The following is a 27837-nucleotide window of genomic DNA, read 5'->3' as shown; positions in this document are numbered from 1 at the left end:
CACTGCTGTGCCCCGGAGCACAGGACAAGGGGACACAACACGGCACACACCCAGCCACGCCACGACTCGGCAGCACCCTCCAACTCCGTTTGGCAAAATATTTATTTATAATAAATCCGTCCCAAAGCGGTTGGTCACAAAGAATTAACTCCTCTTACATGGCTGGGCCGTAACAATGCTTTTGGTAGAAGTAAATAAACTGCCTTCTTTTTACACAGTGTACAAAAACAAAGAGACACCGAAATGACAGGAAACAGGACACGGGGGAACTGGGGGGGCACTGGAGAGACAAAGGCAAAGCAGAGGGGCCTGGCCTGGCAGCGCTGCCACCGTCATTTACCCGTAGAGTCCTCAGCCCCACGTCGCTCTCATCCCCAGCACAGCTCTGGGCTGCAGGTGATGCTCCAGGAGAGGAATCCGATGCCGTGCAGCAGCTCCAGTCGCTCTTTCACAGTACTGCATGTCAACACTGGGAATGGTTTCTGATATGGTTTAGACTGCACACAGTACTTGGATAGGGAACAGTTCGTTACTCCCACTCCGTGGTTCCTGGGGGCTTTGATGTCAAGTCGTACATCACCCGAGAGATCCCGGGGATCTTCTTGATCTCTGCCACCATTTTCAACACAACCTGCGGTGGAGGGGAAACAGAGCATCAGGAAAAAAAAAAGTGTGTGAAACAGGCCTGATGAAAATCACCCCGGAAACGCCGGCGGGCGAACTGCTGGCACCAGTTCTGCTGGGCACCAGAGCCTGCTGCCATCACACACTGCCAGCAGGCACCAGATAAAACCAGCTGGAAGAAAACCTCTGCTCTCCAGTGAGAGTCATCTTCCAGGGCTCACAGTTAATCCATGTTAGCAGCAATATTCCAGGGGAGGATCTGATGACCCCGAGAAGTTCAGCTGCCTTAAAACGCCCCCAGTTCCCAACACCACTTACATGACACGCTGTTCTGTTTACAGAGAAAGCACAACTTAACACTGCATTGCTCTGCATAGAAAAACTTTATTATTTCCCCCATAAACATTAATAAATAACCTTTATTACTTAGTCACCACACTACTACCTAGCCTTAAAATGACCATTTTTCATTTTGAAGAATGCAGGGGTTTTGTTTGGGGGTGGGTTTTGTGGTGTTTGGTTGTTTTTAAACACACTGAGGTCAAATGAATCCTCATTTTATACAATGGCATAGTCGTTCACATGGCAACCTGAACTGCTCTTTGCATGGATAGGCTGCCTGAAAAGTGGAGGACTTCAATTATATACAATTACTAGACAATGCTCATATGCTCCTAAAGTGTGTTTAAAATCAAAGGTCAATCCTACTCCTACAGTGCATTCCCAGAGGAACAAAGTACTTGACTGGACATGGATAAAGTTAGGTGGAAAAAAAAAAGCTTGAACCTGACTCTTAAGTCCTCTTAGTGACCTAAAGAGCAAACAGGACACTGAGATGTTAAGCTGCAAGCTCCAGTAAAAGCAGAAGTGCCAAACAAATTCCCAACGTCAGGAAATTTCCAATTACTGATGCAAAAATTAATTCCAAATCCCAGGAATGGCTGGGGGTATTCTTCCTTCTTTCACCAGTGGCATTTTAGCTCAGCTCTGCTGGAAAGCCTTCAAGTTTGTCATACCCACCTGCCGGCCCCTCATTTTGTTAGATTTTCTTCCCAAAAGGCCACAACATTCTAATGATTATTTGTAACAGAGAAAAACCAGCAAGTTTTTTGGAGGTGAAGGCAGTGGGGGTGGGAGGGAAGCTGCAGTGAGCAGGGGCTGAGGGGAGCATTTCAGAGCCCAGCACATCCCCCTGGCTGCCCTGGTGGCTCCAGACCCTGGCAGGGGGCTCAGAGACCTTGGCACCAAGTCAAAACCACCTGTGGCTTCCATTTTAGCTCGTGGAAAAACATGCCAACTCTGTATGAGGAATTACAAGCCACAAGGGTTTGAGTAGTGTGATATTTGAACTAACAAAGGGTGGAAAAGTAGAAATTTGGGGTTTTTAGAATGGGGTTCAGGGGTACAAGATGGAGGAATTTGGGTGTGTCCTGACCTCCTTCTCCTTCTTGTCCTCCATGTCTTGGTGTGACGGTGACACTTTTCTATTGGTTTAAGGCAGAGATTCACAGCCTAACACGGGTGATAGGAATTGGTAAAGGAATTGTAAACACACACACACAGTTTTGAGTGTGTAAGGTGGGAGCCGCCCAGGGCTCGGGGCAGGCTGCCACGGCCTCCTTGCTGGGCAGAGCTGGGCAGGTCAGAGAGAGGCAAGAAGAAATAAACAACCTTGAAAGCACAATGGGACGCATTCCAGATCTCCTTTGGCTGGGGGAACAAGGGCTGTCCCACTGTGGGGGTCTCACCACGGACCCTGAGAGGAGCAGGCCTCACCTCCTCGGGCACCTCGCTGCCCGGCGTGGCGGCGACGCCCGTCATGAAGTCGCTGGTGATGAAGGGCCTGATGACCACAGACCTCTGGCACGAGGGCTGCTTCTGCAGGGGGTCCCGGTCGAAGTGCAGCGGGGTCAGGATGATGGGCATCTGGCTGATCTTCCCAGCAAAGCCTGCAGCACACAGGGGCACACGCACCCGAGTGACGCCAGCGCGGCACAGGGCCCGCCGGGGCTCCCAGGGCTGAGCCACGGGCTGCTGCCTCCTCCCATGGGAGCTGCTCCCTCATCCCATGGGAGCTGCTCCCTCCTCCCATGGGAGCTGCTGCCCTCATCCCATGGGAGCTGCTGCTTCCATCCCATGGGAGCTGCTGCTTCCATCCCATGGGAGCTGCTGCTTCCATCCCATGGGAGCTGCTCCTTCATCCCATGGGATCTGCTGCCCTCATCCCATAGGAGCTGCTCCTTCATCCCATGGGAGCTGCTCCCTCATCCCATGGGAGCTGCTCCCTCCTCCCATGGGAGCTGCTCCCTCCTCCCATGGGAATTGCTCCTTCATCCCATGGGAGCTGCTGCCCTCATCCCATGGGATCTGTTGCCCTCCTCCCATGGGAGCTGCTCCCTCATCCCATGGGAGCTGCTGCTCTCCTCCCATGGGAGCTGCTCCCTCATCCCATGGGATCTGCTGCTTCCATCCCATGGGAGCTGCTGCCCTCATCCCATGGGATCTGCTGCTTCCATCCCATGGGAGCTGCTGCCCTCATCCCATGGGATCTGCTGCTTCCATCCCATGGGAGCTGCTGCCCTCATCCCATGGGATCTGCTGCTTCCATCCCATGGGAGCTGCTCCCTCATCCCATGGGAGCTGCTGCTTCCATCCCATGGGATCTGCTGCCCTCATCCCATAGGAGCTGCTCCTTCATCCCATGGGAGCTGCTCCCTCATCCCATGGGAGCTGCTGCTTCCATCCCATAGGAGCTGCTGCCCTCATCCCATAGGAGCTGCTCCTTCATCCCATGGGAGCTGCTCCCTCATCCCATGGGAGCTGCTCCCTCATCCCATGGGAGCTGCTCCCTCATCCCATGGGAATTGCTCCTTCATCCCATGGGAGCTGCTGCCCTCATCCCATGGGATCTGCTGCCCTCCTCCCATGGGAGCTGCTCCCTCATCCCATGGGAGCTGCTGCTCTCCTCCCATGGGAGCTGCTCCCTCATCCCATGGGAGCTGCTGCTTCCATCCCATGGGAGCTGCTGCCCTCATCCCATGGGAGCTGCTGCCCTCATCCCATGGGACCTGCTCCCTCATCCCATGGGATCTGCTGCCCTCATCCCATGGGAGCTGCTCCTTCATCCCATGGGAGCTGCTCCTTCATCCCATGGGAGCTGCTGCCCTCATCCCATGGGATCTGCTGCCCTCATCCCATGGGAGCTGCTGCCCTCATCCCATGGGAGCTGCTGCTTCCATCCCATGGGAGCTGCTCCTTCATCCCATGGGAGCTGCTGCCCTCATCCCATGGGATCTGCTGCCCTCATCCCATGGGAGCTGCTGCCCTCATCCCACACAGGAGCTGCTCCTTCATCCCATGGGAGCTGCTCCCTCATCCCACACAGGAGCTGCTCCTTCATCCCATGGGAGCTGCTGCCCTCATCCCACACAGGAGCTGCTCCTTCATCCCATGGGAGCTGCTCCCTCATCCCAGACAGGAGCTGCTCCCTCCATCCCACAGCCCGGGCTCACAGCAGTGGTGCAGCTCTACAGCTGCAAAGCAGCACTGGGGGCACTGGGAGGGCACTGGGCAGGCCCTGGCACAGGTTCCCAGAGCAGCTGTGGCTGCCCCATCCCTGGAAGGGGCTTGGAGCAGCCTGGGATAAGTGGAAGGTGTCCCCAGGGCCTGGAACAGATGATCCCTAATGTCCCTTCCAACCCAAACCACTCAGATTCTATAAATTGCCACTTGAGATGATCCTCAGCCTTTGCAGGCACACAGAAAAATCCCAGCTAATCTGTGTCATCCCTGTAATTAACTGGGAATCAATGGAAAAGCCACTTTCCTTCCCACATAACATAAAACCATGGGGTTTTATCAGTCCCCATTTCAAGCCAAATAAAGAGATACTCCCAAATATTTCAAAATCTTTGAAATATTATTTGAAAAGTCTTTGAAACACTCAGGAGAAAGCTCTGCAGTATCCCTGGCTGGCGGTGGGCACGTAACTCCAGACAATCACATTTCCCTGACTTTTCCACATCTCCTCCTCAAAGGCAATGCACAGCTCCCCAGTTTCCCTGTTTCAGGGAGCTGAAGGTCCAAAACCCAGGAGTGTGGAGCTCCTGCTGCTCAGGCTCCCTCCCTCTGCCAGCCCTGGCCTGAGCTGCTCACAGGGAGGTTTTCTCACTAAACCACAACTCCAGGCTTATTTTTAGGAGCCATTCACTCACACAGAGCCAAGTGTCACCAAAAGTTAGCGAGACACAGCTACAGCTTTACCAACAGTGTTATCTCAGCCTTTTGAGGTTAATTCTGTACAAATCCTGTTCACACAGCTCTGCAAACCGAATATGGATCCTCAGAGACAGGGATCTGTTGCAACTTGATTTATACCAAATCCAGCCAGGGCTTCCCACACAGATCACATCTCCAAAGGTAATTAAGTAAAAAACTGAAGAGGCTGAACCTCAGAACTATTTATTCCCAGGCTCTGCCTGTGTAGCACATCCAGGGGACTCCACAATCCCTGGCTGTGCAGGGCTGGGGTTGCAGCTTTGACTTCAAGTTAAGAAATCTGAAACCACCACAGGCTGTGAGCATCACCCCCATGAGAAACCTGGCATCTGGGCTTTCCCCAAAACCAACACCACTGAAAAACTGTGTCAAGTTTCTTCACCTCAGGTAAACACTGAGATCAGCAAAGAGAAGGGATTTGGGTGACTGAGTTGCCTGCCAGTACTTTTTGCACAAGTCTGCAGTGAAGCACCACAGCTTTGAGCTTCATGATGTGTCAGAAGCAAGTCAGTCCCCAAAATCCCCTAAAATTAATTCCCAGCCTTTGGCTATCAGCTTCCATAAATTTTCACTGCCATTCCACTAACTGATCACTTTTTTGGAGGTACCTGCTCACAGATTTTCACACTGCCACTCTGACTACACCCACCGGGTTTGCAGGGATCCCAGAACACAGGTCTGAGCCCTGGGATGAGCTGGAGCACCTACCAGACTCCCTGAGAATGTTGTGAGCCTCAAAGTCAGCCTGACGTAAAGTGCTGAGGACTCCTGTGGTCAGGAAGGTGGGGGTGACATCCGTGGGGGGCTCCTTGACAGGGGGGCCAAACACGTACACGACCCTGCAAGACACAGAGCAAACCACACTGCCTCCAGCCTGCTGCTTCAGAGCTGCAGTGACAGAGCACAGCTGGGAAACAGCACCACGCTCTATTTGCAACAGTTTTTAAACAGGAAAGCACCAACACACCCCCCTCCCATGAAATGCTGCACCTTACTGTTAATGAAGGGTTTTCAGCACGGGGCACTAACTGCAGTTTATAAACCTACAGGAGCACATCTGCAACAAAACATCGTCTGAATTCAAAGCAGTCACACCAGCTTTATGTTTCTAATGTCATTCCTTGTGTCTCAGAAGCTGCAGAAGGAGGAGCAGGGTTTGAGTGGCCTCGTGCATGGATTCACCAGGAGCTGTGTGGGTCTGCAGACACAAACCAGGAGGGCTTGTCCAAGCTCCAAAACACACAGATATGCCACTTTACACTGTGGATTTGTGTTTGGAACACAAAGCCTGCGAGCACAGCGGGGCAGGGGCCCAGCTATGGCAGTGCCCTGCCCAGAACAGCACAGGAGCCTGCAGAGACCCCGGGGAGAGCAGAGCTCCCAGAGCTGTGGGATGCTCAGGAGGGCAGTGCTGAACCCAGCAGAGCTTACAGAAATCAGCAGTGCTCCAAAGCCAGAAACTGCCTTTTATTTTCATTTTCTGACATACTCTGGAACTGCACAGGCAATCCTGATTTAGGCCTCCTTTTGTCCCCTCTGCACTTAATTTGAACAGGTACCTCGCAATTCCAGGTCTCACCTTTCAGAGTAAAAGCTCTGTCAGTAGGTGTCACTTCAAGTTTTGCTATAAGCAATTCTAAGCGGTTTTGGCAGAAATCCCACAGCCAGGCAAGGAGGGTATAATTCTCCAGAGCTGATCTCATGTCTAAGCACCTTCAGCTGCTGGAAAAGTTATGGGCTCGAGTGGGTAGAAAATGTATCCTCAGAGAGCTCAACTGAGATCAAACTGCCCAGCTTTGGAGCTCTCCCTGTGCCATCAGAACTGACAGCCCCACACAAATCCCTTCCTGACACAAAGGCAAACCAAAGTGCAGCACATCACAGCTCAGCACCAGCCTGGAGCCTTGCAGAAGAGATTTGCATAAATTATAGTGGGTGCTGCCTAATCCAAGGACATAGGCCAGCAGTTTCTCTTCAAGCTGGAAATAAATCCATATTTTGATTTATTATGTGTTTGTGACCTCTGTATGATACACCTGTGTAGTAAAAAAGGGCACCCCTGACTGGGAAGAAATGCTGATGGCTGGCTCCACATCAGAAGGTTAAAGGATCTGTTTTATTAAAGCTATACTATAATACATTAATACACTATTTAAAGAGTATTCTATATACATACTTCTTACTTACTTATCAATTAACTAATAAATTTGTGACTGCTTGCTGAGCATCTGAGACACAGCTGGATTTAATTGGTTATTGAACTTGAACAACTTTCACTAGAATTTAATCAAGCAATTACTTCAGGTAAATAACCGCTGCATTAAATTCTACACGGAGAAAACAAAGGAGCAGAGATAAAGATTGTTTTCTCTTCTCCTTCCTGTGTTTCTCTTGAGAGACAGAATTATGTCTCTCTGTCTAGAGAATGTGAATGCCACACACCTGCCCAACACATAAAAGCATCACACCCCAGGTTAAACAGGGAATGTGTGCACCTGCTAAACCTCCCCACACCAAGCAGGTAATTAGAAACAAAGGGAGCTCTGTGCTCACCTGTTGATGTTGTGGCACATGCGTGGTATGAGCCTGGCAAGGAACATCAGGGACTCCCAGTGTGGAGCATCTTTGCTGGAGATGCCACAGACGTAGCTGTAGGAGCGACAGTCACCCTGGGGAGCAGGAAGAGCCACGCTGAGTGCCAGCCCTGCTGCCAGAGCCACTCACAGCTCCCTGCTGTCCCATCCTGCAGGTGACAGCAGCACAGCTCGGGCCAGCAATTAGCAGACACCGAGCTGGTGCCACCAGTGAGAGACTGAGTGGGTGAGAAAACACAGAGCAAGATGAGAGAGCTGCAAAAGGAAATATTCAGGCTGGGAAGACTCATCTACTGTGGCCAGTGTTGGTATTTTGGTGACAAAGCACAGAAATCTGACACTGCAGCCTGAGACAGTAACCAAAGCTGTCTGCAAAGAGCCACACCAGGCAGCTGAAAATAAAATATGAGGAAGAGTTCAACACTGAGGGTGCAGAGAAAGGTGCTTTACAGCTCAGGAAGGAAATGCCAGTTAATGCACACAGTCCCTGAGTGCCAGCCCTGTGCCTGCACCTGGCTGAGTCTGTCCCACAGGGAGGGAAGGGGAAGAGAGCTCAGCTGCTGCCCAGATCCCAGCGTTCCTGCACTGCTCCAGCTCCTCCCTTCCCGAGGAGAGGGATGAGCACAACTCACAAAAGTACTGGAAAGGGCAACAGGCACGTCCAAAAGAAGCAAAGTGGGGTTTTACCCAGTGCAGCCGAGCTCCCCTGAGCCTTGGTGGGGCCAGCAGGTGACAGCAGAGCTCAGGGGCTGCTGAGTGACCCCCCCTGGGCTGGCCAATGCCCCCAGGGAGCCCCTGGCCCCGAGCCCAGGGACACACAGCCTGCAAGGAGCCCTGTACCTGCACTCCCACGGTTTTGATGGGCAGCAGGAAGGCATTCAGTGAATGTAGGCTTGTGATCTGCATCAGCTTCTCCTGGTCCTCCTCACTCGTGCACGCCTTCACCCTCTGCAGCAGCGTGTGAGGCTGGGCAAGGATGCAGAACAAGAAGCTGGGATTAAATAAAGCTCCCAGCCCCTCAGACAGAACTTGCACGGCACAAATAGAACTGTTATTTAAGTAACTGTTTGCTTAGTCTACATTTACCCCTTGGAACTATTTAAAGCATACCTCTCATCTGACAATTAAACATTAGCTGAAGCACTTTTCTGTGATTACACTGAAGCTCTCCAAGGCCATAGGGGAAGCTCTTTTCCTGTGCTCATTTTCTCCTTCACAAAGCTGCACTTTCCACTTTTATGGCACCACAATTCCCTGTCTTCTAAAGGAAAGGCAGACAGAAATCCCTGTCCTTCAGGATTCACCAAAAAGGTTCTGGAAGTTGTTTTGAACTCACACCTCAGAGCAGACCCCCTAATGCCTGACAGCCACCACAAAGGTCAGCAGAGTTAGGAGATGTGGAAGTCAAACATCAGCCATTGAAAATGCCAGGTTTTGGATCAGGGCACCTGGCCAGTTCCTGGCTCTGCACTTGCATTTACACACTCAGTGATTCTGGGGAGTGCAAACCTAGAATGCCACAACTCCTCCAGGGAGGGAAGATCTTTTCCTGGCACTATGTGTTCTCATCTGCACAGAGTTTAACTACAACAGAATCTGTTTATTGCTTGAAAGGTAAATAGAGTTCCATTTTCCAGAAATGGTTCAAAACACTTGCACCAGTCACAGCACTAAAAATTCCACTGAACAGCTTCAATTGAGCTGTTCTTGGAGGCAGCATTCCTCAAGGAGCACAAACCAGTTCTTTTAACCTTTCAGCAGACTAAACCTCACCACAGGTCACTACAGAACCATCACTCAAAATTAAAATTCAGGATTTCCTTACCTTCTTCACACTGGCAGAAAAATCTGCCACTATTTTCAAGATGTTGTTTGTTTCTGGGAAGTCTTTGCACACGTAAGGTTCTTCAGCACAGATCACTCTGATTGCTAGGCCAGGACCTGCAAAGCAAGGTTGAAAAGATATTATACCAAATAAGAGGCAGCTGGTTTTCAGCTGCAAGTGTGGAACAGTGAGCCAGTCACTGACTTCTGTGTATTCTGCCATTCCAGCTCAGCTTCAGCTGTCTAAACACCCTCAAGGACAAAAAGAACCCACAATTAGCAACTTTGCTGTTTTCTAGTGGAGAACTCGTGCTAGAAATGTTGAGCATTTACTTTCAAGACAGCAAATGCCCCTTGGAAAGGCAGAGCCAGGCCATTACTCCAGGCCAGATCCACGTGGCAGCTCAGGCAGAGCTCACTGCACTTCCTGAGAACTCCTCCTTTGGCTTCTCCCACCAAAGCCAAACAAAGGCTCCATCATAAAACATCATGTATATTTATCAAGCTGCTCTCAGGTCATCTTTTCCTGAAAGACTGTGCTTAAGTGAAAACCTAAATTGATTTTTTTTTTGTGTTTAAAGGTCAATTTTACACTGCAGTTACTCTGGATCTGCTGGAGAACTCTGCTGTGACCCAGCAGCTCCATACCTGGGAAGGGATGTCTGGAAACCAGCTCTTCAGGAAGACCAAGCTCTCTTCCCAGCACTCGCACCTCATCTTTGTGAAAGTCTTTCAGTGGTTCTATTACTTTACCCTAAAAAAGAAAAAAAAAAAAAAGAGGGGCAATTTATACTCCAGCTCACATATCCAAACAAAAAGCCTCAAATGTTTAGGTTCTGGCACCTAAACTGGCCTGACCTCACAGCACCAGTGCCAAGGATTCCATGAACACTGGAAAGAAATTCCATGTGAATGTGGGCTTTGTAGAACAGCTGCAGGACAGAGGGTGAGACCAGGAAGTCCCAGGTTGTGCCAGAAGAATCTGTGGCCCCAGCAGAGCAGACAGAGCTGTAAGGCCAAGCTGGCTGTGCATGAATTCAGACCTTTCTTGTCTCTGCTGGATGCTCAGACCAACCCCAAAGCCCTGGAAGCACTCTGTGCAGGGATCAATACTGAAAATGGGACCATCAGTCCTCTCCTGGTGGTGACTGAGCACCTTCCACGAGATTGCTGGGTGAGGTCCCTCTGCTGCGCTGGCTCCTCCTCAGAGTGCAATACAGTTAGAGAACTCACCACTGCAGTGCCAGAAAACCAAACCAGCCAGCCTCCCACCTTTGCCTGACATGCTCATACTAAGGAGCTGTGCACAGCAAAGCGTTTAAAAAGCTTTTCTGGACTGCAGAGGAACAGACCCTTGGCAAGAGAAGGCGCACAATCGATTCCAGAAGGCACCCAATAAATTACAAGTGACAGCAGACTCTCGGGGGCCTTGTCAGCAGGGTGCAGCAGGCACAGTGCCAGCAGCAGCAGCAGAGCTGGTGGTTTTGGGTGCTGGGCAGAGGCAGGAGCAGGCAGCAGCCCCCGGGCTCACCTCCTCGCGCAGCTTGCGGATCAGCTCGGTGTCGTTGTGGTGGGTTTTGATCACCTCGGCCTTGCCACTGGCCACCAGGGAAGCACTCTCGATCAGGTCAGGCCTCAGGGTGCCCTGAGCAAGGAAAACCTCCTCGGGTTTCAGGTTCATCTCCCCGATGACCTCGTTGGCAATCTGCAGGGTGGGCACAAAGAGTCAGAGTTTGGGAGTTTTGGGGCTGTTGAACTGTCTGAGGCACGGCGGGGAGCTGGAAAAGCACAGCCAGCAAACTCATGGTGCCACGGTCCCACTGCTGAAACACTCCTGCAACCCCATCTTCTGCTGAACAGAAAGTGGGGAAAAGGTCTCCAGAGAACAGGACCATCAGTGCCTGTTCAATATTCTCCCTGTCCCTTCCCAAAGGCTTCTGGGGTCACCCACAGCCCACACAAGCACCCCTGCCACTGATCAGACACTAAAAGATCTACCCAGGAGTCACAGTACTTAAAAACTCCAACCAAACAACAAATAAACATTACCTTAACAAAGGTGTCACCGATAATTTTTCTCTTTTCTTCAGGACTTGTAGTCATATTTAAGGTCTTGCTAATTCTTTTCCGTGGAGTTCTGTCCTCATCTGAGATGGGCAGAGTTGTTGTGCCATTATAGAATGAATGGGCTGCATTCACCACTGCAGGAAATCACAGGGATATTTTTTTTTCTTTTTACAAGATCAATAAAGATTTTTGTGCAGGTTACAAAATAAAAGTTTCACTTCATTGCTTAAAAAAAAAAATTCCTTTGACTGTTAACTGCATTGAATAGGGCTGCTCAATACCTCAAAATTTAATTTTAACAAGAGCCTTTTATTTCTCTTATTAACCCATTCCTTTTTCCATATTGTGAGATTAGGCAGCCACATGCAAGTCCAGTTCTTGCTTCCCTCTCAGATTATAATTTACTTTCTTTAAATAGTTTACAGTGTTTCCCCAAGGCCTTTCTGCAACCAAAATTAAATGATGCACTATTTACTCATGCTACATTATGCCACTTAATTTAGAGAGGCTCCCAGCCCAGAGATCAGCTGGGAGGCTCTCTGGCATCCTTCACCAGCACTGAACTCCTTGACCTACAGAAGGAGCATTTGCAGCAAAGGGATTCCCTCAATTTGCTCCTCTGGCTGCCTGCCAGAGCCCAGGTTTATTGCTCCACAGACTGCAAGAATAAGATGTGGATTTCCCACTTAAAAAAAAAAAAAAACCAAAAAAACAAACAAAAAAAACCAAACCAAAACAAAACAAAAAAAAAAAAAAAAAAAAAAAAAAAAAAAACCACCAAAAAAAAAACCATCCAAAAAACCCAACACAAAAAACAAACAAAAAAAAGTAAAAATAAATGTAGAGAAATGTGTTTAGGATGAAGCTGAGGACACTGCAGCCCAGAGGCCCCCAGAAGAGGCAGCTATGGCTCAGGAGCTCACCAGGCAGCACAGAGCAGCTTGTGCTGCTGGCACAAACTTGGTCTTCTCTGACCTCCTCATACCTGAGGTACCAAAAAACCTCTGAGCCTTCTCATCAGCCACATCTGGGCACTTTCTGCTCTCTCAGCTAACTCCTTCACAGAGTCATAAAGGCTGGAAAAGACCTCCCAGGTCATCGAGTCCAGCCCTTGACCAACCAACACCTTGGCCTCAAAAAGTGACTCCAGAACCATTAAAATGCACCTCTTCCAAAGCGAGAAAAAACGCTTTGAAAGCCATTTTGGCTACAGTAGCATTCAGTCACCCAAATGAGCTCACAGTTGACAAAGGAAGAGACTCAGGATAAGAAATGAAGGCCGAAGTGTTAATCAAGATACCGGAGAAAATGGAAATGCAGTGAGTTCTGCAGCAGCTGAACAGATCCCTCAGCAGAGAAGTGGCCAAGGCACAACTGCACGGCTCTGCCGTGCCCCACCTGCACAGACACCTGTGGATATTCTCAGCTCAGTCAGAGAGAAAGAGAAAGGTTTTCTAACCAGGCAGTTGGGAAAGAATGTAAATAATTCTCTAATCTACCTTGTTATTCACATTGTTTATAGATATGTTCTGCCACCGTGTGTCATTCACTGCACACCAATGGTGTGACATGTTTTTACTCTAAGACCAATGAAATTAATCTTCTTGATGTTCTCTATATATAGAGCAGTACATTTGAAATAAATCAGAGCTCTTTTCTTTGCCTTCTGATCTGGAGTTCTCTGTTCCCGTCCTGCTCGACAGCGACAGACACCAACACCCAAAGGGACGGGGCAGCTCACCATGCTCCAGTCAAGGAAACAAGGCTGATCACTCCAGTTCAAATTCCGTGCCCGGGTTCAGGAGGTTCCGCATCACCCACCCCGCTCGGTACCCGGGGCTGGGAGCAGCAGCTCGCTGAAACCCGACCCTAAGGGCAGCTTTTGGGAGCGGAAGGGACGGGGGGGAGCAGGAAGGAGGTACCTTTCACGTGGATGCCCAGCTTCCTGAGGGCCTCCTCCACGGCCTGGCTCTCCCTCTTGCGCATGAAGCCGTTGTCGATGTGCACGGCGATGACCTGCTCGCGGTTGAGCGCGCGGTTCAGCAGCGCCGTGCACACCGTGGAGTCCACGCCCCCGCTGAGCAGCACCTGCCAGGGGACAGCAAGCCACAGCGGCTCAGCTGGGCTGGGGGTGATTCATTACAGAAATCTGGGTATTGATCTAGCACCGATATCCAGTGCTAGACAAAAACTCTCTGACAGTTTGAAGTTAGAAAGTGTATGTTCATTGCGGCGCCGGGCAGCGTGCGGGACAGCTCCCAAATACACACTGCGCCTTTCAAATGATTACAGAGTCCTTTTATCCACTCCAGAATTGAATACCCAAAATACAAATACATATTCATCATTTAGTACATCCCATTCCTCGCTTCCTATGCTAATCATTCCCAAAGCTATTAAGCATGCAGAGTTTGTTCCTTGAAATGGGTCGGTGGTCCCTTTCATGGGGAGGGGTCCCAAAGTGAGGAAGTAAATGAAGTCTTCCTCATTATGACCTTTCTACCTTTTCAATGCTAATATGACAAATGAACCTTGGTAGAACTCCCATTCCCTGTCTTCAATGGGTTTCAGAACAGAGGAGGCCCACAGTTGTCTTATGTTCCTAAAATCTCTTTGTCAGTTTCTATATTCTTCATTATAAACCCAGCTAACTAAACATTGTGCTGACAAGCAATCAATTATTAGGTAACTACTAACTCTTAACTTCATCAAGGCCTACTTACAGAGTCCTTTTATTTTAATTAACTCTAGTAAGGTTTATCTCTAACTAAAATCTTAGCTCCTCTAAAATCTCTAAATCCCTTCAAGTTTATGTTTCAGGGACAGGGCTTAACACAGCAGCTGGGAGGGGAGGGCACAGCAGCGACCTGCAGGCAGCCAACAGCGACCTGCCCCAGCTGTGCAACTCCCCTAAAAACTCCCCTAAAGCCTGGGCGTGCAGGACCCAAACCACAACAATTCCCTGTCGCAGGCACATTCTTCTTTCAGGATTTTTCATAGAGCAGCACAGAGGAAAGAAAGAGAAAACAATTTCTATTTCTGCTCCTTGTTTTTCCCATGTGGAATGTGTTTGGAGAATTGTTTACCTGGGGTGATTGCCTGGTTGGATTCTGGTGAGGATTGTTTGGGGCTGGTGGCCAATCCAACCCACCTGTGGCTGCACTCTCAGAGAGGGGCACGAGTTGGGAGCGAGTTAGATTTGGTAGTTAGAACAAGTAGTTTTAGTATCTCCTTTAAATAGTGTATTATAGTATAGTTCTAATATAGAAATCATTCAGCCTTCTGAACTAGAATCTGACATCAGCATTTCTTCCCACTGGGTTCGCCTGCATTTACAGTCATTCCCCACTTCCTACATCAACCCCAGCAAGCCCAAGCTTCTGCAAACCAGCCCCCAGCTCTGACTCACTCACCAGGACCTTTGAGGAGCCCACTTTCTCCTTGATATCCTGGATGCACTGGAGCTCTCTGTTCTCCACGGTGAAGGTGCCGCTGCAGCCCGCGATATCGTACAGGAAGTTCTTCAGGATCATCTTCCCGTTCACGGTGAGGCTCACCTCAGGGTGGAACTGGGCTCCGTAGAGCTTTTTAGACTCATTTGCTATGCCTGGTATACAGGACAGAACAAAAATAATTAACTGAGCTGGAACTGAGTGCACAGCCAAGTCAAGCACGAGCAGAGTGGCTCTTTGGGACTGGATAACTCCAGTGGCTTTCAAACCCCAAATTCTAAGGTCCCACAATTTCCTGTGACAATCTCTGTGTGGTGTTAAAGCCCTGCTTTCAGTACCTACATTATTCTTGTTCAGTTGAGTATTCATGCAATATTAAATACAATAACAAGTTAATAAAGCTTTAATAATTAATCAGTGCTTGACTTGTACTGTTACAGTGCACAACCCAAACCCCCAGTGCAGGTCTCCCTCTCCCCTGCCTTCAGGGCACAGGAGATTTCATTTCTAAGACAAACAACACATGCATGCTTTAAAGCAATATAGGCTATATAAATAATGCTAACTCTAACCACATTTAAATCAGGACCATTCCCTTTAAAGTCTATTTCTTTATTATCGTGACAGCTTGACATACAAACACACTCCAGAAATTGTTAGAAACAACTCATTTATTTGGCAATTAAACAACAAGGGCTATTACTCTGTTCCCATTTGGTTCTAACTCCTGTCTGCCGTAATTCTTTACCAAACATTATCAGAAGACAAATTCAGGATAAAATAAATACCTGCTATGATATTCCCAGACTGTGCCACCACTTTGAATCCATCAGCTACTTTATCCACGCTGTCTCCATGAGTGAGGAGCACAAGCTCTTCCTTCTGAAGGCCTCTAAACCAGGATTAAAAACCAGAATCAATTCAAGAAAGAACAAAGACCTAACTCTGCCTTTCCAGGAGATGCCCTGAGGGATTCCAACAAAAGCACATCTCGACAGCCCAGGACATTTGAAATGTCTGCAGGATTTCCTTCCCAGGAACAGCCATCTGCAGCTTTGAGATGCCTCCCTTGGAGCTGCCCAAGTCTCTGTCCAACACACCCCTCCTCCAGGGAACTGATCCTAATTCTGGAGGGTTTGTGGGCTTCTCCTTATGGACACCCCAGCACTGAAGTCCCCTCTAGGACATGGGGAGCCACCTGGAGTCCATCAGGATACTGGGAGTCTTGCTTTTTATTTCAACAAAGTGAACTTTCCTTGTTCAAAACTATGTGTTTTCAGGACAATTTGGGCACATCAGACAGTTCTGCAGGAGCCTTACGGAGGGAAGACAATAAAACTGGAACACCAGGGATGAGTAAACTGACAGACTTTTCACAAGGAACTTGAAAGCCATCAACAAAATTATCAATACATCTACTTCTGGTTTATAAAACGTCACAAAGCAGTTTTAAAGGAAGGTGGAAGAGGAATGAGTTTGGATTTTCTGTGCCCTTTCCAAAACTGGATGGGCACCAACAAATACAAGAGCAGTGCACAGCAGGAGACAAGGGCTTAACCCAAATATTCTCAGATCATGGTACACTTACAGTGTCTCAGTGAAGACTCTGAAATAAGGAGTTTATACAATATTCCCAGCAAATACACCTGCTTTTTTAGAGCCAATTGGAAAGTTATCCCTAAGTACTTGTTTCAATGAATAACCTGCTTATTTGTGACCACATTTGTAGAAGTTTTATTAGAAATTATCAGCTAATTTCGCTCTTTTTTTAAAAAAATAACCTTCCTCTCATCCAGACAGCCCTTCCCAGGCTGATACTGCCTTAAGTGGAAATGTGTGTGCACCTGAAGAGTGAGCAGGTGTTGTCCAGGGTGATGCTGAACACTCCATCCTCCCGAACGCTCTTCTTGTGCACCGTCCCTCCAAACACCTTGTTCATCATCTGCAGAGCAAAGGACTCCATGAGAGAGCACCTCCCCACCTGCACCACTGCTCCATCCCTCACCTGGACTGCCAACACCTCATCCCAGAGCTGTAATTAGAATTAATTCAGAATTAATCCTGGCTCTGTACTGGGCTCATTCCCCTCTGCCAGCAGAGCTGGGGGCACTGCCACACACGGGGAGCAGAGCCCCACAGGCAGAGATTTGCAAAATAAGGTATATTCCATAGTGTGCAGCTCCTTCCCTCACAAATGGCTGCTCTGCAAACCAGCTGAGTACCTGAGGCCACGTCAAAAACCTGACTTTATTCCCTTAGTTTTGTTTCGGGACTAACCCTGGGAAAAGCAGGATGCACGAGCAGAAGTCATGCACCTACAGCAGCCCTTGTCTCCCTGGAAGTTTGTTTTGCTCAGCTGGGATCTACCAGATCCCTGCAGGATCACCAGTGAGTCCAAAGGTAAGTGAGGGTTATTTCCTTTTTTGTGAGGGAGTGTTAAGCACTCCTAAGAGCTCTGCCAGGAACAGCCCATGCCTGAGACACTGCTCCACTTGTTTCCAGGAGAGCTGCCTTTTTCAGTACCAGCTGGGCAGAATTAATGAGTGACTGACAGTTTATATTTACCCTGACAAAAACAGGGAGTGCAGACCTCAATTCACAGCACTGCAGCAAAGAAAAAAACATTTATGCAACTGATCCCAAACTGTTTTGGGTTGGAAGGACCTTAAAGCTCATCCCATTCCACCCCTGCCATGGCAGGGACACCTCCCACTGTCCCAGGCTGATCCAAGCCCCGTCCAGCCTGGCCTTGGGCACTGCCAGGGATCCAGGGGCAGCCACAACTGCTCTGGGCACCCTGTGCCAGGGCATCTCTACCCTCCCAGGGAAGAATTTCTCCCTAATCTCTAATGCAAATCTGTCCTCCTTCAGTTTAAGGCCACTCCAAGGTAAGGCAGAGCCAAGAGAGGAGCACGCAGCAAGCTCAGCTCATCAATGAACGCTCCTGTGGCTCTGCTCAGAGAGCAGCTCCTCAGCTCATGCAGGAAGGAGACCTGTGGCTGTGGACAGGCACATTTAGTGGCTGGACTCGCTCCTGGAGGCGTTTCCCAGCCCCAAGGACTCCGTGTTGTCTCCCAACAGCACCTGCATCCCATAGCAGATCCCAAGCACTGGCTTTCCTATTGTGAATATGGCTGGGTCGAACCATGGTGCATCTTCTGCATACACAGAGTTTGGTCCTCCAGATATGATGATGGCTCTGCAGACAGAACATGAAGAAATCATTAATCCAAATGCACTGGTTTCTTTGAAATCTGTTTACTGTAAGCACTGGCACGGTCTCATACCACTCTTAGAACTGATACTTTCTAGCAGACATTTGAACACAGACATCATAACACACAGCTTGGTTTTTGCTGCCAGACCCAGCAGGTTTTCAGGGAAGGATTTCCCCAGTTTAAACAAAGTCAAATATAAACCATCATAAAAAGTGTCTGTATTTTAAATTTCTCACAGCCAGCCATCAGCTATGAGAGAAGCAGGATGGCTGGGACAAATGTAGAGTATTAGCAATAATATATATATATATACACACACACACAATTTATGAAGTCTGTGATATCTGGAGGAGACCTGCAGTCAAAAAATCCACTCCTTAGCTCCTAAGTCTGCTGAAAGAAAATGTCCCTTCATCCATTCTGGCAATGCAGAGATGGCATTAGCAACAAGTTGAGAATTACAAGCGCAATACAAGCAATCATGTAGGGCTTGGAGTTAATTCTTCACACTATAAAAGAAAATGAAACCATCTCAAAGGGGAAGAGAGAGTTTTTGCAAACCACAGTGATGTACAGGACCATGAACTGCAGAAGCACCAGTTGGGCAATGCTGCTGGCCTCGTCCTGGGTTGGAGCAGGGCAGTACCAGACCTTGGACTCAGAACTGTTTGTTTCACAGAGAACATCAAACTTGCCCCGAGCCACAAGTGCAAAACCAAACGAGACAGGAGTTGCACAAATGGGATTAAATGTATCTAATCATTCCCCCAGCACTGGTTCCGTGCAAGTACTGACAAAGCAGAGTTTTCCTGGTTCTCAGCAGCAGGAACAGGCACTGTGCTGCCCACTCCTGCCCGTGCCACCAAGAGAAACAGCCCTGCAGCACCAAGGTCACCTGCAGCCCCCCAGTCCAGGAGGGATGGAGCTGGGAGGGGCATCATTTGTCTCCCTGCCTGCTGGGATCTCCAGGCCAGCTCTGGAAGCAGCACAGCTGATGTGGGTGCACTTTTACATCCTGAAATCTCCTCCCTGCAGGTCCTGCACAGGCACTTCTGGTCAGCCTGGAGACACGGTGCATTTCCTGAGCCTGGACTGCTGTGAAGAGCCTGAACTCTCTCCGTGCCTGCTGGTGTTCCTGCTCCAAACAACTCCATGCACAGAAGCATTTGTTCCAGTGCCAGATGTACAGAACATTATTTAGTATTAATTAGAACCACAGAATATACTCCTGGAGCTCGGGGCCATGCCCATTCCCTGGGGAGCCTGGGCAGAACCTTTCCCTGATCTCCAACCCAAAACTCCCCTGACACAGCTCCAGCTGCTCCCTGGGGTTCTAGGAAGGAATTGAAAGAATACAGCCACACCTATAGGCTGAACATTCTTATGAGAAATCAAAATAGTTATACACTCTTCTAGTCAAAAAGTAGAGTCTTAAACACCTGGGTTTTTTTCCATACCAATTGAAATTTGACATAATACAGAGAGGTCTGCAATGTGCCCAAGTACTGAAGTAAAAAAAAAAAAAAAAAAAAATGAGGCTAGGAGAAGGACTTGCATCTTCTCAGCTGTGCAGGAGAAGTCAGAACCTGCACAGAAGCTTTCCTGCAGCACTGTGCCATTTCCTGCACATTTGTCTGTGTTGGTATGAATATCCCTTTCTCTGGTTCACCCTAAACCCCTTCCCAAACCACCTGACCCAGCTCTGGAAAGCCCCTCTGCACTGGGTTACAGGCACCACACAAAAACACCCAGGGGAAATGTGTGCACTGACACCCCGAGGTCAGCACTCCTGCCAGAGCTCAGTGCCAGAGCCCAGACTAAATCCAGAGCCCAGACTAAATCCAGAGCCCAGACTAAATCCAGAGCCAGGATATTGTGGGAAATGCTCCTGCCACGTTTAGGGGACACTTCAGTGGAAAGTGTTCTGAACGTTGAGGAGCTGGCTTTTCAAACACAAGGTGTAAACATGATTTAGCAAAATGTTGGCTCTTGCTGCCCATCCCAAAGCTCAGCAGAGGAGCAGCTCCTCACCCATTCCTGCCCCAGCTGCCTGACTGCTCCCAGGACATGGAACATGCACCAAAATCCTGCAGTAAAACCACAAACTCAGTCTTACAGTGACCACAGCTGTTGGTCTGTTGGGTTTGTCAACTGACACTGGACACAAACAGGTTTTGTGGACACACAGAGTTATTGACCAGCCTGGGTGACCTGAATCCACCACCCCAACCTTGAGAAGTGACCTGGCTGAAGAGGTCACTTCTCTCTGCCTCATTTTAGAGAGCAGCTATTTGCAATGACAACTCCCACAGGTCTAATCCCAATACTCTGAGGAACTTTCAACTGTTCTGAATTCTTCCCACTGCAAACCTGCATCAACACAAACTATTTACTGCTTCACTAATTACCATTGATTGGAAAAATGCACTTCTGCAGCACTGTCTTATCTGTTACAGAGCACAACCAACATCCCAGGTGCACCACATTTCTGGATTTTTACCCAACTGACAAGTAAGTACAAATCTTTGGTGATTTGTAGACTTCAGGGTATTTATTTTCCACACACAGAAGAGATGTATAGCCTGTATAGCCTAGAAAGCCTAACAAAACATGAAAAATTAAAGTACAAAGTACTAAATAATTGTGAGACCTTTCTTTGCTGCAAACAATGAGTGGCAGTGTCAATTAGGGATTTTTTTTAGCTGCTTCCCAGGAACATCTGGCACAATTTACCATAATACCTTGAGTATCCAAGTTAGTTAGTTTAATTAAAAAAAAAAAAAAGTAAAGAAATATTTTTAGAAGCCCACAAAAAAAATTCAACAGGTAAAACAGCAAAATCAACTACGTTTTGGCAGATAGTTAAAATGTAGCCTCTTGAATGATGCTCTGCAATTGAAATTATCAAAATGACATTAGGAAACAAATGTATAAAAAGGCATGGAGAGACAAATGTACAAGATGGATCTCTGCCCAAGTGTCCCCAGCACAGCTCAGGTGTTCCTGCAGCCAGGCTCAGAGGGAATCATTCACACCACTGCCATTAGAGAGCTGTATACAGATAGAGAGATTATAAAAGAAAGGCTTTATAAAATCAGGGCTTAAGCCTGTTGCTTCTTCTAAGTGCAGCTAACCAGCTAGCTTGTAAGCTCCCATAAGGAAGAATCAAAGGAATAAGAAGCAGTTAGCACAACAACCTATTCTAGTAAGAACAGTAGGCTGCACCTGTAATAACAGAAGATCTGTCCCACAAAAATCCACAAAGAAAAATGTAAACACCTGGGTGAAGAGAGAATCTCAGCACACACACACAAAAACACCTTTGAACCAATGAATTGGGCAAGAAAATTGCAGCCACGTGGAGTCGAACACAAGGTCTGTGAAAACTATATAAAACGAGCTATGTGAATAAAGAATTGCCTTTTCCTAGGTGAAAAAACAGAGTCCTGTCTGCTTTACTGCAACATCAGAGCTACTGCCTGTCGCAGGCACAGTCTTCCTTCTTTCAGGATTTTTCATGGAGGAGCACAGAGGAAAGAAAGAGAAAACAATTTCTATTTCTGCTCCTTGTTTTTCCCATGTGGAATGTGTTTGGGGAATTGTTTCCCTGGGGTGATTGCTTGGTTGGATGCTGGTGAGGATTGTTTGGGGCTGGTGGCCAATCCAACCCGACCCAACCCAATCCAATCCAATCCAATCCAACCCAACCCAACCCAACCCAAACCAATCCAACCCAACCCAATCCAATCCAATCCAATCCAATCCAACCCACCTGTGGCTGGGCTCTCAGAGAGGGGCACGAGTTGTGAGTGGGTTAGAGATGGGAGTTAGAAAAGCAGGTTTGTAGTTTTAATGTCTCCTTTAAATAGTATATGAATGTATTATAGCATAGTTCTAATAAAGAAATCATTCAGCCTTCTGGACTAAGTCAGACATCAGCATTTCTCCCCACCGGGTTCACCTGTGGGTACAACAGCTGCCCAGGTGGTGAGCAGGGAGCAGGCAGGGCACGTACCGGAATCCCTGCTCGCGGATGGCGAAGGCCGGCGTCTCCAGCGGGAAGATCTCGGACTGCACGAAGAGCTCGCGCACGCGCCGGTCGATGACCTTGCCGTACTGCGCGCCCGCGTCCAGGATCACCACGGCGCCCTCGTAGTGGTGCTGCCCATCCTTGAGCTCTGCCCCGGCGTTCTCGGGCTGTCAACAGCACCCGCGTCAGAAATCCCACGGGATTACCCACACCCACTCAGCAATCCCATGGAAACACCTACACCCATGTCAGAAATCCCGTGGGATCACCCACACCCACTCAGCAATCCCATGGAAACACCTACACCCATGTCAGAAATCCCGTGGGATCACCCACACCCACTCAGCAATCCCATGGAAACACCTACACCCATGTCAGAAATCCCACGGGATTACCCACATCCACTTAGCAATCCCATGGAAACACCTACACCCATGTCAGAAATCCCACGGGATTACCCACATCCACTCAGCAATCCCATGGAAACACCTACACCCATGTCAGAAATCCCGTGGGATCACCCACACCCACTCAGCAATCCCATGGAAACACCTACACCCATGTCAGAAATCCCGTGGGTTCACCCACACCCTCTCAGCAATCCCATGGAAACACCTACACCCGCACCAGAAATCCCATGGGATCACCCACACCCACTCAGCAATCCCATGGGATCTCCCACACCCACTTAGCAATCCCATGGAACCACCTACACCCATGTTAGAAATCCCATGGAACCTCTGACACCCGCGCCAGAAATCCCATGGGATCACCCACACCCTCTCAGCAATCCCATGGAAACACCTACACCCATGTCAGCAATCCCATGGAACCGCTGACACCCGCGTCAGCAATCCCATGGGATCACCCACACCCGCACCAGAAATCCTATGGAATCACCCACACCCACTCAGCAATCCCATGGGATCCCCCACACCCACTCAGCAATCCCATGGGATCCCCCACACCCACTCAGCAATCCCATGGGATCCCCCACTCAGCAATCCCATGGGATCCCCCACACCCACTCAGCAATCCCATGGGATCCCCCACTCAGCAATCCCATGGGATCCCCCACTCAGCAATCCCATGGGATCCCCCACACCCACTCAGCAATCCCATGGGATCCCCCACACCCACTCAGCAATCCCATGGGATCCCCCACACCCACTCAGCATTCCCATGGGATCCCCCACACCCGTGTCAGCAATCCCACGGGGTCACCGAGACACGAGGCTGGAAAAGGCCTCTGTGAGTGGCCCAAGTGCAGCTGTCCACCCAGCCCCACCACCGTGGTCCCCACTGAACCGTGCTCTATTGCTGCTTCCACACGTTTCCAGAACCCTCTCGGGGATGGTGACCCCACCACCACCCTGGGCAGCCCCCCTGGATGCTTCACAAACGTTTCTGTCAGGAAACATCTCTTGATATCCAGCCCAAACCTCCTCTGGCTTTACACTGACAGCCTATTGACTAAGCCAGATCTCTTTAACAACTAACATGTGCAAGGCTTTGCTAATTAGCTATGCTAATTTATGTTAAAAATGATAAATACCAGCCAAGAAACTTCAAAATTTAAAAAAAAAAAAACAAACCCAACCAACCAAAAAACCCTTGAAGATTATAAGGACCAGCTGAGGCACTGGCAAGACAAAGGTGCTGGACACCAGCACAGAACATCCCAAGCAGACACACAGACACGACATCCCATCCCCCAAACCAAACAGAGCACAAATTAGGGAAGAAAAATGCTAATGATCTAATGAGGGCAGAGCTTCCCACCAGCAAGAGCTCATATGCCCTGATCACCATCTGCAGCCTCTCCATCTTTTCCCATTTTCCAGTTCCACATGAACCCCAGCACAGCCCATGAGAACTGACAGCATCGGCCTTTTTCTCAGGCAAAACAGCACAAAACCAAACAAAAAACGTTTCCCCCGTCACGCTGGCTCATATGCCGAACTTCACTTGACATTACCTCCTGGAGAGAATAAAAAGGGAAAATTGAGAACAAATGTCGCTGCTAAATGATTCAAAAAAAAAAAGAAAAAAAAAAAACCAACACATTTTGAGTGCAGCATTTGAGCAGACTGCAGGTCAGAACAAAGCAGTGGTTCCCTCTGAGCCCCTCACATCTGAACTGCTTGGCCAACTTCAGCCAAATCTGAAAGAGTGCTAAAACACACAAGGCCGAGGTTCTTCATTAAAGAAGCTTGTGAGGAGAGGCAGCTATTGCATGGAAGTGTCCTTTTCAGAGCATCTCCAAGGAAGAATCAACAGCCATGCTCCACCACCAAAAATCTGCTGCATAAAGAATTGACTTCTGTCAAGGTGTTCTTCCCCCAACTCAAAGCTTACCCCGTCCTTGCCCATGCAGCCTGGTGAAGGACAAACTGGGAAGGGTTTTACTTTGGCAAACGCTGCCTCCAAACATCTTGGAGCTCCGTTTCAAGTTTTACTGATGGCAGGTTGGAGTGGTTCTGCTGCCTGCTCCAAACCAGCAGAACCTCCTGTTCCCATCACAGCTGCTCAAGCATTTCCACCTGGGGCAGGAACTCGCCCCAGAGCAGCCACAGGTGACCCTGGAGAGCATCATCGTGCTGGGACACAACCTCCCAACACACACACTGGAAACCTCCAAAGTTCACACCAGCTGGAAGAGGTTTTATCTTAATTAAAGGACGTAAGTGGGGGGAAAAAATAGTGCTAAATCCCTCAAAAGCCTAAATCCAGGTTAAAATCAGAGATTTAATTTTTGCCCTTCAGCTGGCAGCCAAGTTGCCTGATGGGGAGCTCTTAATGACTTTTATTCTGGGGTTACACAACAAAAAGTGCACATGCTGGAAGAGAGCAGACTTTGCAGCAAAGACCCCTCCACACCCCCAGCGAGGCAGAGTCACCAGAGCTGTCCTCCCTTCCAGTGCAGGCAGGAAATCAATTTTAGAGTGATTTTGGGCATGTTCACCTGCCAATTCCTAAATTAGCAGCTCTTGCAAGGCAGACCAACATCCTTGTGCTTTCCTGAGCCCATCTTGGGGAAAACACTATTCCTTGCAGTGCTATTTTTTTATTTGAAGTCTTTAATTGCTTCAGAGGAGTAGGTTGTGTCATTTAGGGCCAGAGCTCTGCAGCCCCCTCACGAAAAAAGACTAAACAGGAGTTACTGTTGGTGTCAGCTCAGCTGGACTGATAGCCAAGCATCCACACCTGTAGCTAATAAATTAATCTGGTTTTCAGTGCCCTACCCTTGATGCTTTGGGCAGGCAGGTGTGGTTAATGGGGGCACGAGCAACAGCTGGGGGGGAGTGTGAAAACAGAAAGAGCCCCAAGTTACATCAGGAGTAGCTTGAGGATCACTGTTAATGCAGCATGAGTAGGTCTGTGTCCTGAACCTGCACCTCCCTCAGATCCCAGCAGAAGCAGGACAGCAATCCAAACTCCTCTGAACTCACCAGACAAGTAGAACTGTAAGGGAGCTCAGAACTAAGAGAGCCCAACGTGCACCACCATAAATCACAGGCAAAAAGAGGAAAGGAAAAAGGGCAGAAAAGTCATCACAGGATCTGGCGTTACTTATCGAAAGGCACAGTTCCAAGGCTAGGGGTTTTAAACCCCAATTTACCAAGGGAAACTCCATTTGATGAAATCCAAAAAGGCACAGATGCTGTTCACGTGCAGCCAAGGTGGCAGCTGAGCTCTGCACACCACGGGTGTGCCAGCAGAGATTGAGAGGACACCAGACAGCCCAGCTCCTGCAGGGGTGGACGGGGCTTGTGGAGCCAGCACCTCCTCCTGCTGGGACTGAAGAGCCTCTAATGAAAGCTCCTTTTCCCCTCAGTATGGGCAGAAGTAGCTCTCCTTGTCCTCCTTCTCCTGCTCCTGTGGTCTATTCACACAAAAGTCTGGAGGACGCGCTGGTTTTGAGGCCTCCTGTGGAAGCTGCTCTGACACCTGTCCCAGGCATGGGGCAGAGGCACCACGCTGCTGTCCACAGAGCAGGACTGAAAGCAGGACTAAAAACTCGTGCACACCGAGAGAAGAAAGTCTCTATTCAGCTAACTGAAATCAAAAGTCACCCTGAATACCATGGACCCGAGACACGGCACCAAGGTGCCACGTGCCACCTGAGCCGTGTGGTCACCCCAGCTGTGCTGCCAGCCTCGTTCCATCACTTCAGCTCTACCACACTAACGCTGGAGGACAAAATCTTCCATTGCTGCTGTTCTTCTGTGTCGAAAACAAATAATTCCGAGTTCTCTAGTGAGCTGAGGTAGGAGAACTGGAACCAGGCTTGGGTTACCAGCCAAGGACACCACAAATCCTGTTCCTCACATACCTACCTAGTGCCTTAAACTGAGAGTGCAAGCTCCTAGCAGCCCACGTGTGCAGAATCAGGGGATTTTTCAGCATTTCACACACCCGCAGGCTTGCAGGTTGGTCATTAATGCAATTTATAAACCACATTTCCATACAGACCAGTCCCATTCTGGAGTACTGGAAAGCAGCAGCAGCTCCTCTGTCCAAGCCCGCAGCCCTGAGCTTTCACCCACGCTGGTAGCTCAGGACAAGCCTAAACCAGGAGCCTTGATCTTGCACTATTCAAGCCAGCACAGGTTTTACAAGAGTTTAACTGTTTCCCCGTGGTATCAAAATAAAGCAGGTCCAAGAACGCTCACTCGTACTTCACAGTACAACAGGAAAGCAGCTCCCTCAAACTCAGGCCATCCCCAAGAGCGAGACAAGAGCCCCCAAATCGTTATACCAGGGGAACTTTAAGGGACACGAGTCCCATGCAGGTGTCGGCGGGCTGCTGGCAGGCGGTCCCTGCAGAAGCTGCTCTCCCTCGTGCAGGACGAGCCAGGAGCTGCACAGCCCACGGCCAGGGAGAACTGGAGCCCCCGGGAGCAGCCCCGGCCAGGAAAGGAGGCTGCGACCGCGGCCGGGGAAAAACGGGACAGAAAACACACCCGGGGACGAACCGAGCACTCAAAAAGCCCTCCAGAGGCACAGCTTCGTGCAAACGAGATAAAGAGCCGAGAACGAGGGAGGAGAGGAGCAGCCCCGGCCAGGAGGGGAGGTTGTGAACCCGGCCAAGGGAAAGCGTGTCAGAAAACTTACACGGGGACCAAGCGAGCCCTCAGAAACCGAGCGCTCGAACCGCCCCGGAGCCACGCGTTTGTGCAGACCAGATAAAGAAAGCAGAAGAAGCCTTTTATCCCGCTACAGCGGCGGCTCGAGGCAGCTCGGGTGGGAAGGTGCATTCTCGGAAAGAGCTGGAAGTCCCTAGGGCGCACGGCTCGTCCCGTGCCCCGCCGTGCCCGGGCCACACGGACACGCGGCCGCCCCGTCCCCGGGGCTGCAGCGGCGGCACCCGGGCCGGGGCGAATGAACCGAGCCCCCGGCCCCGGCTGCGAGCGGGGACACAGCCGGCTGGAGCACGGCGGAACAGCCCCGCTCGCTCGGGGGAATTAATCAGTTAATTAACGAATTAGCGCTCTGCGAGCAGCCGCGGCTGACGGCGCGGGCGGTCCCCGCTCCCCTCCCGGGCCGCGGGGCCCCGCCACGGGGCCGGGCCGGGCCGCAGCCCCGCGCCCCGCGGCCGCAGCACTGACCTTGGTGTCCCCGTTGCACAGGGCCATGGGGGCGGCGGGCAGCGCGAAGAAAGGGCCGCGAGGAGCCGCGGCCGATGAGCTAATGCCGCCCGCGGAGGAGGAGCCGCCCGGCACGGCCGCTCCGGCGGAAGGGGAGGA

At 49.7% G+C, this 27837-nt stretch overlaps 1 protein-coding gene across 1 annotated transcript; it reads right to left on the bottom strand.

Moving 5' to 3' along the window:
* Positions 1–84: 84 nt before the first annotated feature.
* On the bottom strand, positions 85–27837 carry GMPS (guanine monophosphate synthase). The gene is made up of 16 exons (XM_053951672.1): positions 27700–27837; positions 22073–22254; positions 17924–18038; positions 16684–16781; positions 15628–15731; positions 14801–14994; positions 13310–13475; positions 11370–11521; positions 10852–11025; positions 9969–10074; positions 9322–9437; positions 8337–8462; positions 7456–7571; positions 5611–5741; positions 2401–2573; positions 85–631 (listed from the first exon to the last, which is right to left on the bottom strand). Exons 1-16 carry the CDS (start codon positions 27724–27726, stop codon positions 530–532), a joined length of 2082 nt encoding a protein of 693 aa, XP_053807647.1. The 5' UTR covers positions 27727–27837; the 3' UTR covers positions 85–529.

This window comes from Vidua chalybeata, chromosome 10 (genome assembly GCF_026979565.1).
Source record: "Vidua chalybeata isolate OUT-0048 chromosome 10, bVidCha1 merged haplotype, whole genome shotgun sequence".
NCBI classification, from domain to species: Eukaryota; Metazoa; Chordata; class Aves; order Passeriformes; family Viduidae; genus Vidua; species Vidua chalybeata.
The sequence above is the reverse complement of the archived record's forward strand: the minus strand, read 5'-3'. Positions and strand labels throughout refer to the sequence as shown.